At 39.9% G+C, this 14,233-nt stretch overlaps 1 protein-coding gene across 1 annotated transcript in view; it reads right to left on the reverse strand.

Moving 5' to 3' along the window:
• Positions 1–215: 215 nt before the first annotated feature.
• The window catches only part of LOC101851705 (ecotropic viral integration site 5 protein homolog), a gene marked incomplete at its 3' end in the record, with an annotated part of 16,497 nt that continues 2,479 nt past the window's right edge, over positions 216–14,233 (reverse strand). The window contains 6 exon segments of the mRNA XM_013091072.1: positions 216–290; positions 1,898–2,122; positions 2,667–2,752; positions 8,708–9,007; positions 11,552–11,709; positions 12,789–12,882. Coding sequence (XP_012946526.1) covers positions 216–290; positions 1,898–2,122; positions 2,667–2,752; positions 8,708–9,007; positions 11,552–11,709; positions 12,789–12,882 — 938 coding nt within the window.

Genomic DNA, 14,233 nt, shown 5'->3' on the forward strand with positions numbered 1-14,233 from the left:
TGTGCACAAAAAAAAGTAGTTTTTGCTCTCCACAGGAGAAAATCTGGCCATCCTCAAATACTGTATCAGATCATGTCAAACTGGAATTTGAAGAAACTTTTTGCAGTGTGCAATGGGTATTACATACACCTGAACCAATAACGGAAAGGCAGATGACCAGCTGTCAATAACAGATGACCAGGGGTCAATCCCAGCCACAAAGTAAACACACATACCTGCATAAGCAGAAGTCCTACGATGAAGCCACTGCCCTGGCAATACCCCACCTCACGGTCATGCAGCGAGTAAGCCTGGGGGGAGAGAGACAACATCAGATAAGATAGACAAATCATTATCGTCCAGACACTGTCGTATTGTTCCAACTCACACACATGCACACACACACAGGCACACACACACACACACACACACATACACACACACACAGACACACACACACACACACACACTTACACAGCATGTAGATAGCAGTGAATTGTCAATTTTAAAGTACACGAGCTTCCTCAAAAAAAGGAATTTTTTTTTAATGCAGGAGAGAAGCGTGGACATAACAAGTCAGTGAGACGTGGAGCTCAATTTTAAAATTATAATCAATAAAACAACTAATCTAAATCACTCAAGAAGCAGATTGCTTTGAACATGTACTGGGCCGAGAGAGAGAAAAACTTGATAAAATAACTTTTTCAAATGAGAACCGAACTCTCGTCCTCTGCTAGCATTATATGGAAAAGAAAAATCACCACACCAGAAGTTGTGGGAAAAAATTTCAACATTGCAACATGAATCCCCATTCAATTACTGAAAAAAAAGCTACCCCACAAAAGACAAAGCAAAGAGCAGATCATTTGGGACAGCTCTATGTGTCGGTCTACATAAAAAGCGATCTTACACTCTCTTGAGAAAACAGAGCACAAAGATAAATGTCAGCAGCTCTGTAATTGGGCTGAAGATACGGGGTGGAAGGTGGGGGTAATTTGGGGAGGGGGGGATGGGAGTGGAACATAGAAGACCCACAGCATGAAGCAGGAGGGGCAACTTCTCTTATACTATCATAACTAACATGAATATATTGACTATATAGAGTGTATGATTCCATCATACACTATTTTGAAAATCAGTCAAAATGTAAGCCCAGACCTCATGTCTGACATTTACACCCACAAATATTTTCTGTCTTCCCTTTTTTTTTCTTCTTCTTCTTCACCTCTGAGATCTAATGGGCAGCGAAGGAAAAAAGAAAAAAGAATGAGAGAACAGAGTTGTCTTTTCCTTCTCCTTTTTTCTACTCTACGAGACAAAAAAGAATATGTCTTTCTACACTGTTGCTCATCTTCCTTACACATAGCTCATTTTTCTTAACCTCCCTTGCAGGATATAACGCAACTGGGTTTTTTTCTACTCTCTCTGCCTCACATGACCCCAAAAAAAAAAGAATTTCCCTTTCCATTTTTTTTTTTTACTTCTCATCTTTACGACAAATTAGATTTGTCTTTTCTTATGCTCCCTGTATGACAAAATAAAGTTGTCTTTCCTGCTCTCTTTCTCTTCCTACATAAAAAAAAAATATTCCTTTGTCGTTTTTTTTCTTTTCTTTTTCTATTTGAGGTGTGCTTGTCGGATTTCAGCCCTGAGGACATAGATACATCAAATGTATAGGTTTGGTGCGTACACTTTGAAAGTACGAAATAATAAAGGACGTGTTAATGAGTGTAAACTTGAAATAAATGGCATCGGTTGAAAATCTACAAACGTGATCCTCCTGTTGATTTTCAGTAGATATCTCCATTAACAGATCGAGAGAAGTAATTCATTTTGTAAGCACCTTTAAATCAAAATTTCTACATACAACAAAATGAATCTTCTTTTCTTTCCTCCTTTCTCTCTCTCTCAGTCTCACCTTCATGACATTGAATAGGCTTTCCTGCCCAAACCCGTCTTTCTCCTTGAAGAAGTCGTGGTCCGGGAAGGTGCGCGCGATGTCGCGTCGTATCAGCTTTTCGCACGGTGACGTTTTCTTCATGTGTTCAGCGTACTCTTGTTTCCACACTGAGTCGTGCACACCCAGGATCAGCTGCCAGGCCATGCCTCGGAACTCGTGAGGAATACCCTTACGCACCAGCTCCTGTGCACGCAAACACACACACACAAACACATAAATAGAAATATCGATGAATACCAAATGAGAAATTTCAAATGATCCGGCCTATGAAATAATAATATATGGGAGGTATTTTCCACTTCTTATACAGTACAGGTGGTAATGATTGTAAATATTTCATGCCCTCATAGATGCAATTTAGGAGATGACCTGCCCATCAAGTCTAACCGAGGCAGGAGCAGGATACAGCATCCCTCTCATTCATGATCATGAAACCATTCTTCTCCTCTGTACATCATCCATTGTCCATAAAGACTTGTCCTTCCTCAACTCTGACTAAAACCTTTCCTGTGCCCGCCATTCGCCCCACCCCACCTCCAAAACACACTCTTTCTTTGCTCCCCCCCCCTCAACTCACCCTGCATTTAGACAATCAACTCTATCCCCCCACCTTACCTCCATGCTCATTCATTCCCTTCCTGCTCCCTCCCAAAACCAACACATATACTCACCCTTTCCTCCATCCCTCCCTCTCCCCTTCCACAAATGTACACAGAAGTCTACTTACCCTGAGGAAGGCAGGTTTCTTCCGGACAGGTTCCCAGTCGTTGATGATCCGGCCCCAGATCTCCCACAGAGTCTCGCTTGATGTACCTAACCACACAGATGGAAAAAAAAAAAAACTTTATTTATTATTACAATGTAACTTTGACCTTTCATAAGATCCAGTAGTAATAGTTACCATCAGGGAATCTCACAAAAACAAAACTTGCCAAGTGATCGCTGAATAGTGAAGAAACAGTGAAGGAACAATGTTTTCTCTGCTGCACAAAGAACCGTAATTCTTCCCAATTTACTTAACAAGTTTGAACATAGATAATCCCCCTTTTCCTTTTCTAACACACGAGTAGGTATGTACTCATAAGCAAAAACAACCCCTCCTATCCCACCCCCAACCCCCCAAAAAAACCCAACAAAAAACAACTTAAACCGCACTTTTTTTAAAGCTCAAAATTAGTCAGTGTAACAGCTGGTCAGCATAACCACAAAATCGTTGGTGTTGAGCATAGGGTAACTCTCTGAGATTTCTCTATGATAAAGTCTTCTATCCTCTGACACACAGCTAAATGCTCCACTTTCAAAATGTCCTCAGTTTTTTAAGTGATTGCACCAAAGGTTTTACACCTCCATCAACACTATTTAAATCATTTAGTTGGCAGGCTGCTCTGCTTTGACCCTTCCTGTCAGAGCTAACCCGAGCTGAGTGGTCTACAGCATCCTAACAGGTAGGGAGATTGGATACTCGATAAAATGGCTTCCTCATTCGAGAACTGAACTCATGTCTTTACTATGCAAAAGGAGAAGCGCCTAAACATTACATCACAGTCACTGATGTAAAATAGCTGGGCCTTGGGCCAATATAAGAGCAAAAAATACTTCAGGCCCTCCGTACACAGTTGTGTATCTCTCACACAAAAATCAGTCAATCACAACTTCTGAATACTCACACGGTTCGCAAAATGATTTCATTTACGCTTTATATCAGAATTAGGCTTCAAATATTCTTAAATCAAAGTCTGAATCATCTGTTATTATACAATATCACCGATAAGCAATTTCTTGAGATCACAAAAATGGGAGCAATGATTTTCTGCCGACAGCGACAAAATCTTTGAGAGAGATAATTCTTTTCAGATCTTTCAGGCAACAAAAGAGTCAACCTCTTCCTGGGAAACTGAGAAAATTTCGTAATGTTATAAGCTTTGTCAGACGTATAGATAGAGTTTTCTTTCCAGAAGGAACGCCACTTATGAAAATGCAATTCATCATTGTTACTGATATTATCATTACTTTCAATAATACTATCAAACTGTACTTAAGAAACAAAAAATAGAAGTTAATGGGGCGATGAGAATATCCATATCTGCCCTAGGGTAAAGGCTTCCAGTTCTGATTTACAAAAAAAAGCAACTTGTTGAAATGAAAGGGGGGGGGGGTGGTGAACAGTGGTGTGTGAATAAAAGGTAGAGGCAACAGTTGAGGTAAGGGGAGGTGGTGGAGGGGGGAAGGTGATGACGAATCACAGAACTGGTCAGCAACTAAAAAAAACAAAACTGTCCCTTATTTCTAGCCCTAAAGAGGTTATCTATGCTGATATACCACGGACAAACATTATTTCTAATAAGTTAAAAAACCACTACCACCTAGAGTATGGAAAGTTCATCTAGTTTATCAAAACACTGAGGCCATTGACAATATCGGCGAATGACCCACTTACTATCAATGATATTCCTTATGTGGTGTTCTTTTTAAAAAATTCTTTATATAAACAAGCACGTCATATTATGCGTGTGCTCATTGGGCGAGAGGAAAAGAAGCAAAGATATAGGGGGCTGGAGGGTGGGGGGATGAACCGGTCTAGTTCACGGTCTGAAGCTGTATTTACACATAGCGCACAAAGTATATATTATATATGGAGTACATATATGGTAAAATATGTATGTGTGTAAGAGCATATGCATACTGATATGATATAGCATTTATCATTCTATATATTTAAATATATTTAAGCATAATATATACTGCATGGTATGAGTACTCAGAGATGTTTTATCATTGCCGTTAGCACTAACCATTCCACCAATTTTTTTAAAAATTAGAAAAAAACAAACAAAAAAACAAAACAAATAAAAGTCAAACAGAAAAAACCCACAGCCTCATTCCCCTCATATCCAATCTTCCACACCCCCAAAATGCAAACAAACGTTGTAAGCATGAATGGAAAAAACACAAAGTAGTTTAAAAAATGATTCATTCCATCTGTGGGGGGGGGGGGGGGTGTATGATATTTGGTCCGCAGTGCTCAAAAAACCTGGGAAGACACACTTATGGGCATGTGTAAAGTTTGATCTGGTTATCATCATGCCGTGTCACTTCATCACACACACAAGACCAACAGACTCTATCCAAGCTATAACCATGCAGTGTCAGATCATCACCTACAATATGCAGGTTCTTCCTATAATGTGTTGTAGCACAATTTCTGGAAGTCATTGGGTTGTGAGGAAAGACACCAGGACACTACATACACAGACAGGGACATTTAACTAGGGACCATTTAACTATGTATTGATCATCAAATAAATCGTTGGTCCTTTCAAGAGACAGAAACATCATGAGCCCAGTACAAGCAGTTGGCATTGCTTGTTTCTTCATGACGTAAAAAATAAAGATAAGACAAAAATAAATACATCCCCTACCAAGTACACCCTCTAGTATGTAGTGATTAATTGAGCAAATGAGAAATTTGAGAGAGAAAAAACAAAAACAAACATAATCAAAAGTTGCATAACAAGTGCATTGCTGCCAACTTTTCAAAACCAAACTGCAGACTATCCAGGTGGCAAGTCAAGATGGTGGGCACAGGACAAGTAATCCCCTTCTATCATGCACTTATCAGCATTCAATTAGTTCAATTTTTAATTTCAACAACAATGTCAGAAATGTTTAGTAAAGATCTCTTCAACAGAGTTAACGTGCCCCGTTCTCGTTATCATTAGCACATTTGTTTTTGAAAGTCACAATTTTCCTTCAGAGCCGGCAAATCTGTGAGGAGCAAGAAATAGAAAACAGAACACATATTTTCTGACCCAAAAACGAACTTCCGTACTTAGACTCTCAAAAGTGTATTAAATAATTCTTTACCCAGTAGCTGGCAGCTATGCATGTGTTAAAGATGACATAAAGCAGTTGGTCAAGGCTAAGAAAAAAATCCAGAGGAGACTTAGCGATAAATGTAGAACTGTAATTATGGAGGAAATCCAAACTAAAACTAGCTGACCGCAAGATTAAGAAAAGAAGATGGCAGTGGAAGAGGCACACTCTTTGGAAGCCAGCCCACAACGTGACAAGACAAAGAGAGAGAGGGGGAATCGAATGACTAATTTCTAAAATATATAAACATTTGTCACACGGAGCTAAAAAACCTGTGAAAGAGAAATAAAGGAGGGACGGAAAAAGCACATTTCTGTTTTATATACATGACATTGTATTTGTTTGATTAAAGCAGTGGGTGTTGGGTTGAGAAATAAAGGATGGGATGGCGGCACAAGTCGCACCAAGGGGAAAAGCGGAAGAACTCTATAACATACAGCTATAGCTTGTGATGTAATAGTTCTTGCAAAGATCGTAGACGTTTTAGTTTTACACTCCCATCTCAACAATTTAGATCATTCGGGAGGCGGGCTGCTTCCTACTGCTAGGCAGGATCAACTCGGGCTGGGTGTGGTGATATAGCATCCAAGTAGACAGACAAATTTGTACTTTATATAATACATTTTCTAATGCTGGAATCGAACCCACAGCTCTCCACTGGGGAACAATAATACTGTGTCTCAAGTTTCAAATGAACAAAAACATTTATTGCTCTCTGGTATATAAGTCTAATTAACTCATAGTCAACCTTGGTGGTATTGACATATCTTTGTTCATGAGCACATAAAATTTGTTTATTTAAGTGCCTTTTCAGATTACAAGGAAATATCAAATTTGTGAAATTCTTTCTCACAAACTTGACAGAAGTAAAAACAAAAAAATATATATATCTCTTTGCAACGCAGGGCACACATTGAATACATTAAGTGCTTTCTCATTTTTTTTCAATTGTTCTTTTTTACTCCTTTGCTCATTCTAAAATGTCTGGCACCATCCAATGTAAAATGCAACAGAGATTTTAAAAAACAAAAACATTTCCAATAATTTCTATTACGTTTACAAAATTGCCTTAAATTTTGTGATTAATTTTTAAAATTGCAACTAATTTTCTTTTCTTCGCAGAAATACTAAACATCATTTTTGCACCAGAGCCTAGAACTACCGAAGAATTCATTAAAATTATGGTGCGAAAGTTACCCAATATAGATATTGCAGAAGTATCAGCAGTAACAACGGTATGTAGCAGTTGAGGAGATAGGGTGGGGGGGGGGGAGTCAAGGATGAGGAGAGGGGATACTGTGTCAGGAGCTCATAATACTGCAGTGTACAGTTCTGAGAGCAGCGCTATCATCTTAAGTAAATAAACCACCGCCCCACCGCGCCCCCCCCCCTCTCAAAATTAAACAAAAGAAAGACACAACCTATATCATTTACATACACTCACAGCGCACATGAAAAAAAAAAATTACACCTTGAAAAGTGACTATCACAAACACCATATATCTTGACAAATGTCCACACAGCATACAAAGCAAAAATAATACTCTGAAAAGTAAACACCGCACACCACATACATCGCATTTTTTGTCAGGAACTCTTTTTCATACTCTTTGCATAGGGTAAATAATAATTTATATGGATCATCCACCAGAACACAGCATTGTAAATATATGACCAGGGCGAGACAAAGACATAAAAACCCCCAAAAAGAAGCAACTTCAAAAGTTAAAGTTTCAACTTAACGATTCGTGAGGGGGAGAAAAATAAATCCAAATGGTAAAGAACAGAATAATCAAATCTTGCAGTGGGGAAAAACAAAAATGCTAAAATATAATAAATAATAATAATAATAATAATAATAATAATAATAACAATAATAATAAGCAACAAAAACATTCAACCGCTATACGAACAAACCATAGACCTGATATTGGTCGGTGACAACTACTACAGGCCGTGGTGCAGTTTGTTGGAAGAAGCCATAACGGAGGCAGGGTGGGAGCTAAGCACATCCCTGGCAGGCAAAACAAGTAAAGGGTGGTGGTGGGGGGGGGAGGGTCCAGTGAAGGGGGAGGGGGAATAATCCAAACTAGTAGGGTGGTCGCTTCTGAACTAGGGCTTGGCGGAGTAACAGTTCTTACCACAGTGGAGGGAATTCATGGGAACGAACAGTCTCAGAAGTCTAGAGAGTTCTTTCATGTTTTGGGTTCATAATTTACACAAAAAAACTGGATCGATAACAACAATTTACAAAAACCACAGCTCGAATCTGTCCAAAGCTCTTAGGCTTAAGTCAATGAGGTTGCTGTTAGTCTAAACACACACCTCTTACACTTCGCTGTAACACTTTTGTGACATGTGAAATTGGTTTTGACTGTGGTATTTCACTCTGTACAGCGGTTTGTAAGAAGGAAATAAACTCTCAACCTTTTCACATTAACGGCCACCCTGTCATTAAACAAAGCAAAAAAAAAGGTTTTTTTCATGAGAAAGCCTATTTAATTCAGCCTTATAAAGTACTGTAACCATAGTTCATAAGTTATGTGTGTAGACTGAAAAAAAAAAGGGAAATAGAAATTCTGAGATCTTGATCGTGGTTTAATTAAAAACACAAACGTGTTAAAAATCTTGTAAAAACCAACACATGATGCTAATAAGTATATAAGCATAACACACATAATTAGGACTTTGTTACAGAATAAGTTCAGCCCCCCTCAAAAAAGCAAATGTTAAAAAACTAAAAAAATAAACCCAATACAATTACAATTAAAACTTGTCATCTGAAAACATGCATGGACAGTGGTCAGTTTTGTCAAGAGAAACCAGAATGGGAAGGAAACTGTGGTCAGAACTGAGACTCGCAGCTATTTGAAGCTTTTTTTTTTTTTTTTTTACCCAAGATAGTCCTGACAGGGTCGGCCGTTTGCTCAGAGCCCTCGTGACCTTGACCCTCGGTGCCAGCCGGGGACATGAGGGATGGGCTATTTTTGGTGACAGGGGAGCTGGGCATAGAGGAAGAGGCGGGGGACTCGCAGCCGTTTAAGATCAAATCTGGCACCGAGTTCCGCTTCAAGGTTAAGATCCTCTTGCGGTTTTTGCCAAGGGCTCGCAAGAACGCTTTCTTCTGCTTGACGGTCGGTTCAGGCGTTGACGTCGGAGGGGCAGCAGCAGGCACGGGAGTCTGGTTCGGATCTACTGTGAAAGTCATAGGAAGTGGGAGGAGGTGGAGGTGGTGGTGGTGGAGGTTGTGGTACACACATGAAGTTTCGAGCTGAAACACCGCGACACCAAGTGCGAGCATTGCTACCAACTACAACAGCATTAGTAAAAAAAAAATTTTTTTTTTTAATTTAAAAAAGTATTTGTGAAATGAACCGGAGCCCCCCTCATGATAGAGTATATAATACGTCGGAAATGAGCAAAGTACAAGGAAAGCACCAGCATCAGGAGCACAAGAAAAATGATAAAATTATTGATATGGGCCATAAAGATTAAGAAAAACTGAAGGTGCTCGTAAGGAAGGTGGGTATTCATCTTAAAATTCAAAATGCTGTGCTTGCATTTTGTACAAGATATAATTAGAAGCCTGACTCATACCTAAGTAAGACACTTCAATAGATTGGTGTAAATTCAACCCCCCCCCCCTAAAATTTTCATTTGCCTCAGCAACCATTAAGAATAATATTTATTCTTTAAAAAGTCGGAATTTTTGGGACATGTCCTTGTAATTTTGGCACCAGCTGGGGAACCACTCTGAAGTGATTTACCGGCAGCATAATTTCCTGTTCATTCAGTACGAGTTAAAGCTGAATTCTACAATGTTATTTTCAGCAATATGTCAGCGATAATGAAAAGCCCAGGACAGCACGGTAGCAATAGCAGGAAAAACTATGCCACACCTTGAGACAACTAATTTAGCAAAAGAAGGAAGCTCTTCCAAGGCGAGAGACAAGAGTAAAGACATTTTTTTGGTTTTTTTGTTTTTTGTAAAGTGTTTTACGGCGCTCGCAACTGCATAAGGTCATATGAGACGCGGGACACACCTAATATTTTCAGTTGGTAGGAAATTTGGAATTTTGCACGGGTGGTGGCCGAAGCCTACTCTTATCGATTTTAGACCACCAAGGCATCTTTAACGAGCGCAACTTGCACACGGGCCCTCCGAGATTTTTCGTCCTTCTCTGAGAAGGCTAGGTGTAGATCTTTCCTACCAGAAGATCAGGGGTGTGGCTGAAAGACAGCAGTAAGAAGAAGCGAAGGAGTAGCAGTAGAAAGACTGCAGAAAGAATCAGGAGCCCAGAGGAAGGGGCAAAGGAGATGAGGGGGTGGGGGCAGAATGAGGAGACGAAAACAGATGACAGAACATTGCTAGAGAGCAGGAAATGAGGTGAAAGGAGACAAATTTAGAGAAGAAAATTTTGAATGAGAGGCCAACACCTTAACCTCTAGGCCACGAGAGCCCCCGAGTAAAGACAGAGTAATGAGAAAACTGGCAATCTGAGTACAGAAACATCCTGACGAAACACTTGTTATCTAAAATCTCTGAAAGATAAAGCAGTTGTTGTTTATGATTATGTGTATTATACATATATACATATATATATGTATATGCATATACAACACTCAGTTTGTTATCAAACCTTTCAAAGGTTTTTCAACTACAGCATTAGCACACAACAGTAAGGAATGAGTACTCCTCAATGCGCTATAATATCAGCCAAAGTCAGACTGCCCTACTGTAATGTTCTTTATGAGGAGACATAAAACAGTGTCAAAATGCCAGGAAATTTTCCAGTTCTAAAATAAGAAATCAATATGGCCTAACTAAGGGAAGGAAACAATTGAAAAGCTAAAAATAATTCCTTAACTCGAATTTTTTAAATGACAAAAGACAGAGGCCATTATTGCAACGAATTGACAGATTGAAAACAAAAACAGTCACAAGCTCACATGTATTTCCAAACATCAAATGCAAGACAGCTCAGGAACAAAGTGGCAACAACCCTATAATTACGACAAAGACATTCCCTTACAAGCAGAGATCTAGAACAAACAATTCTTAGACAGAATCATGAGTATAAATATTCTAGACTCTAACAGTGTGACATCAAACATTAACCAAACTGACATTGACTCGACCTATTCTTTCCAGGTGTATTTTAAACAACTAACTGAAAACAAAAAATGTTTAAACTTTAGATGCAGCCACATAAAATTACAGTTCTGAAAGAGTAACAGATAGAATGGTCTGGCATTTGAGAGGAGAGGGTGCAAATGGGACCTGAATTTGTCAGAAACGAAACAATTAAATGTAGAGTTAGTTGTTAGTACAGTGATACTGATGCTTACACTTACATTGTGTGTTAGTTTTGTACAGAGATATGGAGGCTTATATTGTCAGTCCTTTATTAGTCACAGACGCCAGCACACAGAATCAAAGTAATTGTTTGCTCAATGATAACACAACATTAACTTATAACACACTTCTACAAAAATTGGCCCTCCTTTTGTTTGGGGAAAAGACATACAACACACATGCTCGCAGGAAAAAACAATGAGTCTGAGAAAAAATACTGTCCAACTTCTGACCACCGGATGATTTGATCGAATGGCTCAACAAATGGAGAAAAAAAAATACCTTAACAAAAGACAAGCAGCAGAATCAACAGAGAATGGACATGTCCTTGACAGACACACAAGTCCAGGCATCACGTCTTCCGTCCTGGACAGAGCACTCACCATTGGGGTCCTCACACTCATTTGAGTTCTGCGCGCTGTAGAAGCTGTTGGACGACGTGCTTGATACAATGCTCGAACCCGAGCCCTTCCGTGAGTGGCCCGGTGTCGCCGAGAAGGCGGCCAAAGTTGGGTATGACTTCTCATCTGCCTCCAGCATTCTGAGAGAATCAAGTTTTAGTTTTGGTAAGAGGTTTGTTTTTTTTTGTGGGTTTTTTTTTTGGGGGGGGGGGGGTAGTGTTTTACGGCGTTCGCAACTGCATAAGGTCATATGAACGCGTGAGATACATTAAATATTTTCAGTTGGTAAGAAATTTTGAATTTTGCCCGGGTGGCGGCCAAAGCCTACTAAGAGTTTTAAAGCACTTGCAATACAAATAGGTCATATAATAGCCAAAAATTAGAGATGTTACCAGAGAGCAACATACCGAGAAAAGAAGAAAGAGTAAAAAGTACGATAGATATTTGATAGGAAAGAAGAAGCAAACCACACCAAAGTATCCTGCAACCACCCATGATTCTTAGAGATAGTTTGTTGGTTGTTTGTTTGTGTTTGAGTACACAGAAGCACATCAACACAATAGCGATCATTCATTACAGATTGACAAAACAAGTCGTCAATTTTAGAAAAAGCAACACAAAACTGATGTCCTGTAAGAGTTAAAGGCAGCATGGTTTGTCCTCCGAGCTGGGGATGAACCTGGGACATGAGATTTTTACAAGCTCATAGTACTGCAGTCAGTCTGGAGAGTAGTTTTTGCAAAAGCCACGTCTGCCGTCCTGTTGATCTGGCCTTAGAAGGGGGGAGAGATAGAGAGAGAGAGAGAGAGGGAGAGATAGAGAGAGAGAGCGAGAGAAAGAGAAAGAGGGAGAAGGGGGAGAGAAAGAGAGAGAAATAGAGAGAGAGGGAGGGGGAGAGAGAAAGAAGAGTCCCAAAAGTGAAACTTGATATTCTAAGGCCAGATCAACAGGACCGCAGACGTGGCTTTTACAAATACTCTCCAGACTGACTGCAGTACTATGAACTTTCAAGTCAGAGCCTTTTGGACACACGTCCACTTGCTGACAGTACCCATCAGTCGATGTTGGAGGATACGAGAACATCTGGGTGTGGAAGCTAGCGGATAGTGGGAGAGACTGATCCAACTCACATCCACATGAATCCACACCATCCTGGCCTCCCATCCACCAACCACTACATCCACCTCCATTCGACCCTTACATATCGTGTTCCACTCACCGATTTGCCTCCTCTAGTTGTCGAAGCAACTCCTCCTCTGTGGGTTTCCGTGAGTCTTCCTCTGGCTCTGAGCTTGTCTTGCTCACTCCATCACCTGGCAGAGCGAGCGAGTTTAAAAATTAATTCTTTGTTAGTAAAGAAAGGCATATCGACACAGTAACGAAGATCATTTAGAGCTGGGGAAGAAAATAACTTAAACATATAAAATTGTGCCGAATATAAAACTCAGTGGACAGAAAATAAGTAAAACTTGCCAGTAGCACACTCCAACCACATGGGAAGGTAAGTCACAATATGAATAGAAATTAATATGTACAAAAACCTACCTAAAGATGACAGCAGTAAGAAGAAGCTAGAAAAAAAAGAGAAGAAAAAGTCTGGAGAAGGAGAGAGGAGCCCAGAGAAGGCTGGGGTGAGGGGGTGGGGGGTGGATGGAGATGAAAGCAGATGACAGTATACGACTAGAGAACAGGAAAGGAAGTGAAAGGAGAGAATTTTAAAAGAGAACATTTCAGAGAAGAATATGTTCTTAGCACTATCACGTTTCCATCCCAGGACCTTTTAAACAAGAGGCAAACACCGTACCTCTAGACCAAGAGAGCCCCAAATTTTTGGAGTTACTCTTGAGTAACACACAAAGAAAAGAACAGGGAGAGGTATTGTTTGTTTTAGTAGAGGTTTTACGGCGCTCGCAACTGCATGATCATATGAGTGCCAGAAGATTAGAGGTGTTACAAGAGGGTAACAAACACAAAAAAGAAGAAGGGGAGATAAGGACGACAGATATTTGATAGGAAAGAAGAAGCAAACCACACCAGAGCACCCACCAACCACCCACAGGGAGAGGTATGAATGATAGATGTTTCCTAGTTAAGAAGAGCCTACCACACAGGAACATCCGCCTATCACTAATGCACAAAGAGTCAATATTATGATAATGTTTATAGTTTACCAGAGAACAGAGAAAAGAAGAGCAGCATATGACATTTATGAGACCACCAACCACCCAACATTACTCATGTACCAACAACATCCATAAGGAGGGACCATGCCCACAGGACACCCACAGCACACCCACACAACACCCACCATCCCCATTAATCGTGTGGGTCGAGCCTCCATTCTCCCAGCTACCATCCATCTTGTCCTCTCCCTCACTCGACTGGCTCGTCAAATCGGGGGTCACTGAGAAGAGTGTACGAGAAAAACAAAATGAGAATGAGTGACGATTTTAAGTTTTCACAGTTATCGTTCTTTGTACTAAGATTTATGCAAAGAGCCTAGAACTGATGCACATGCACACTGGAGTGGGCGCTACAAAGATTATCTACACCATCATGATTACTATTACTATTATTATTATTATCATTATTATTGTTATTATTATTATCAATACCATTATTATTATCATCATCATCATCATCATCATCATCATCATCATCATA

Source organism: Aplysia californica, unplaced genomic scaffold, assembly GCF_000002075.1.
Source record: "Aplysia californica isolate F4 #8 unplaced genomic scaffold, AplCal3.0 scaffold02004, whole genome shotgun sequence".
NCBI classification, from domain to species: domain Eukaryota; kingdom Metazoa; phylum Mollusca; class Gastropoda; order Aplysiida; family Aplysiidae; genus Aplysia; species Aplysia californica.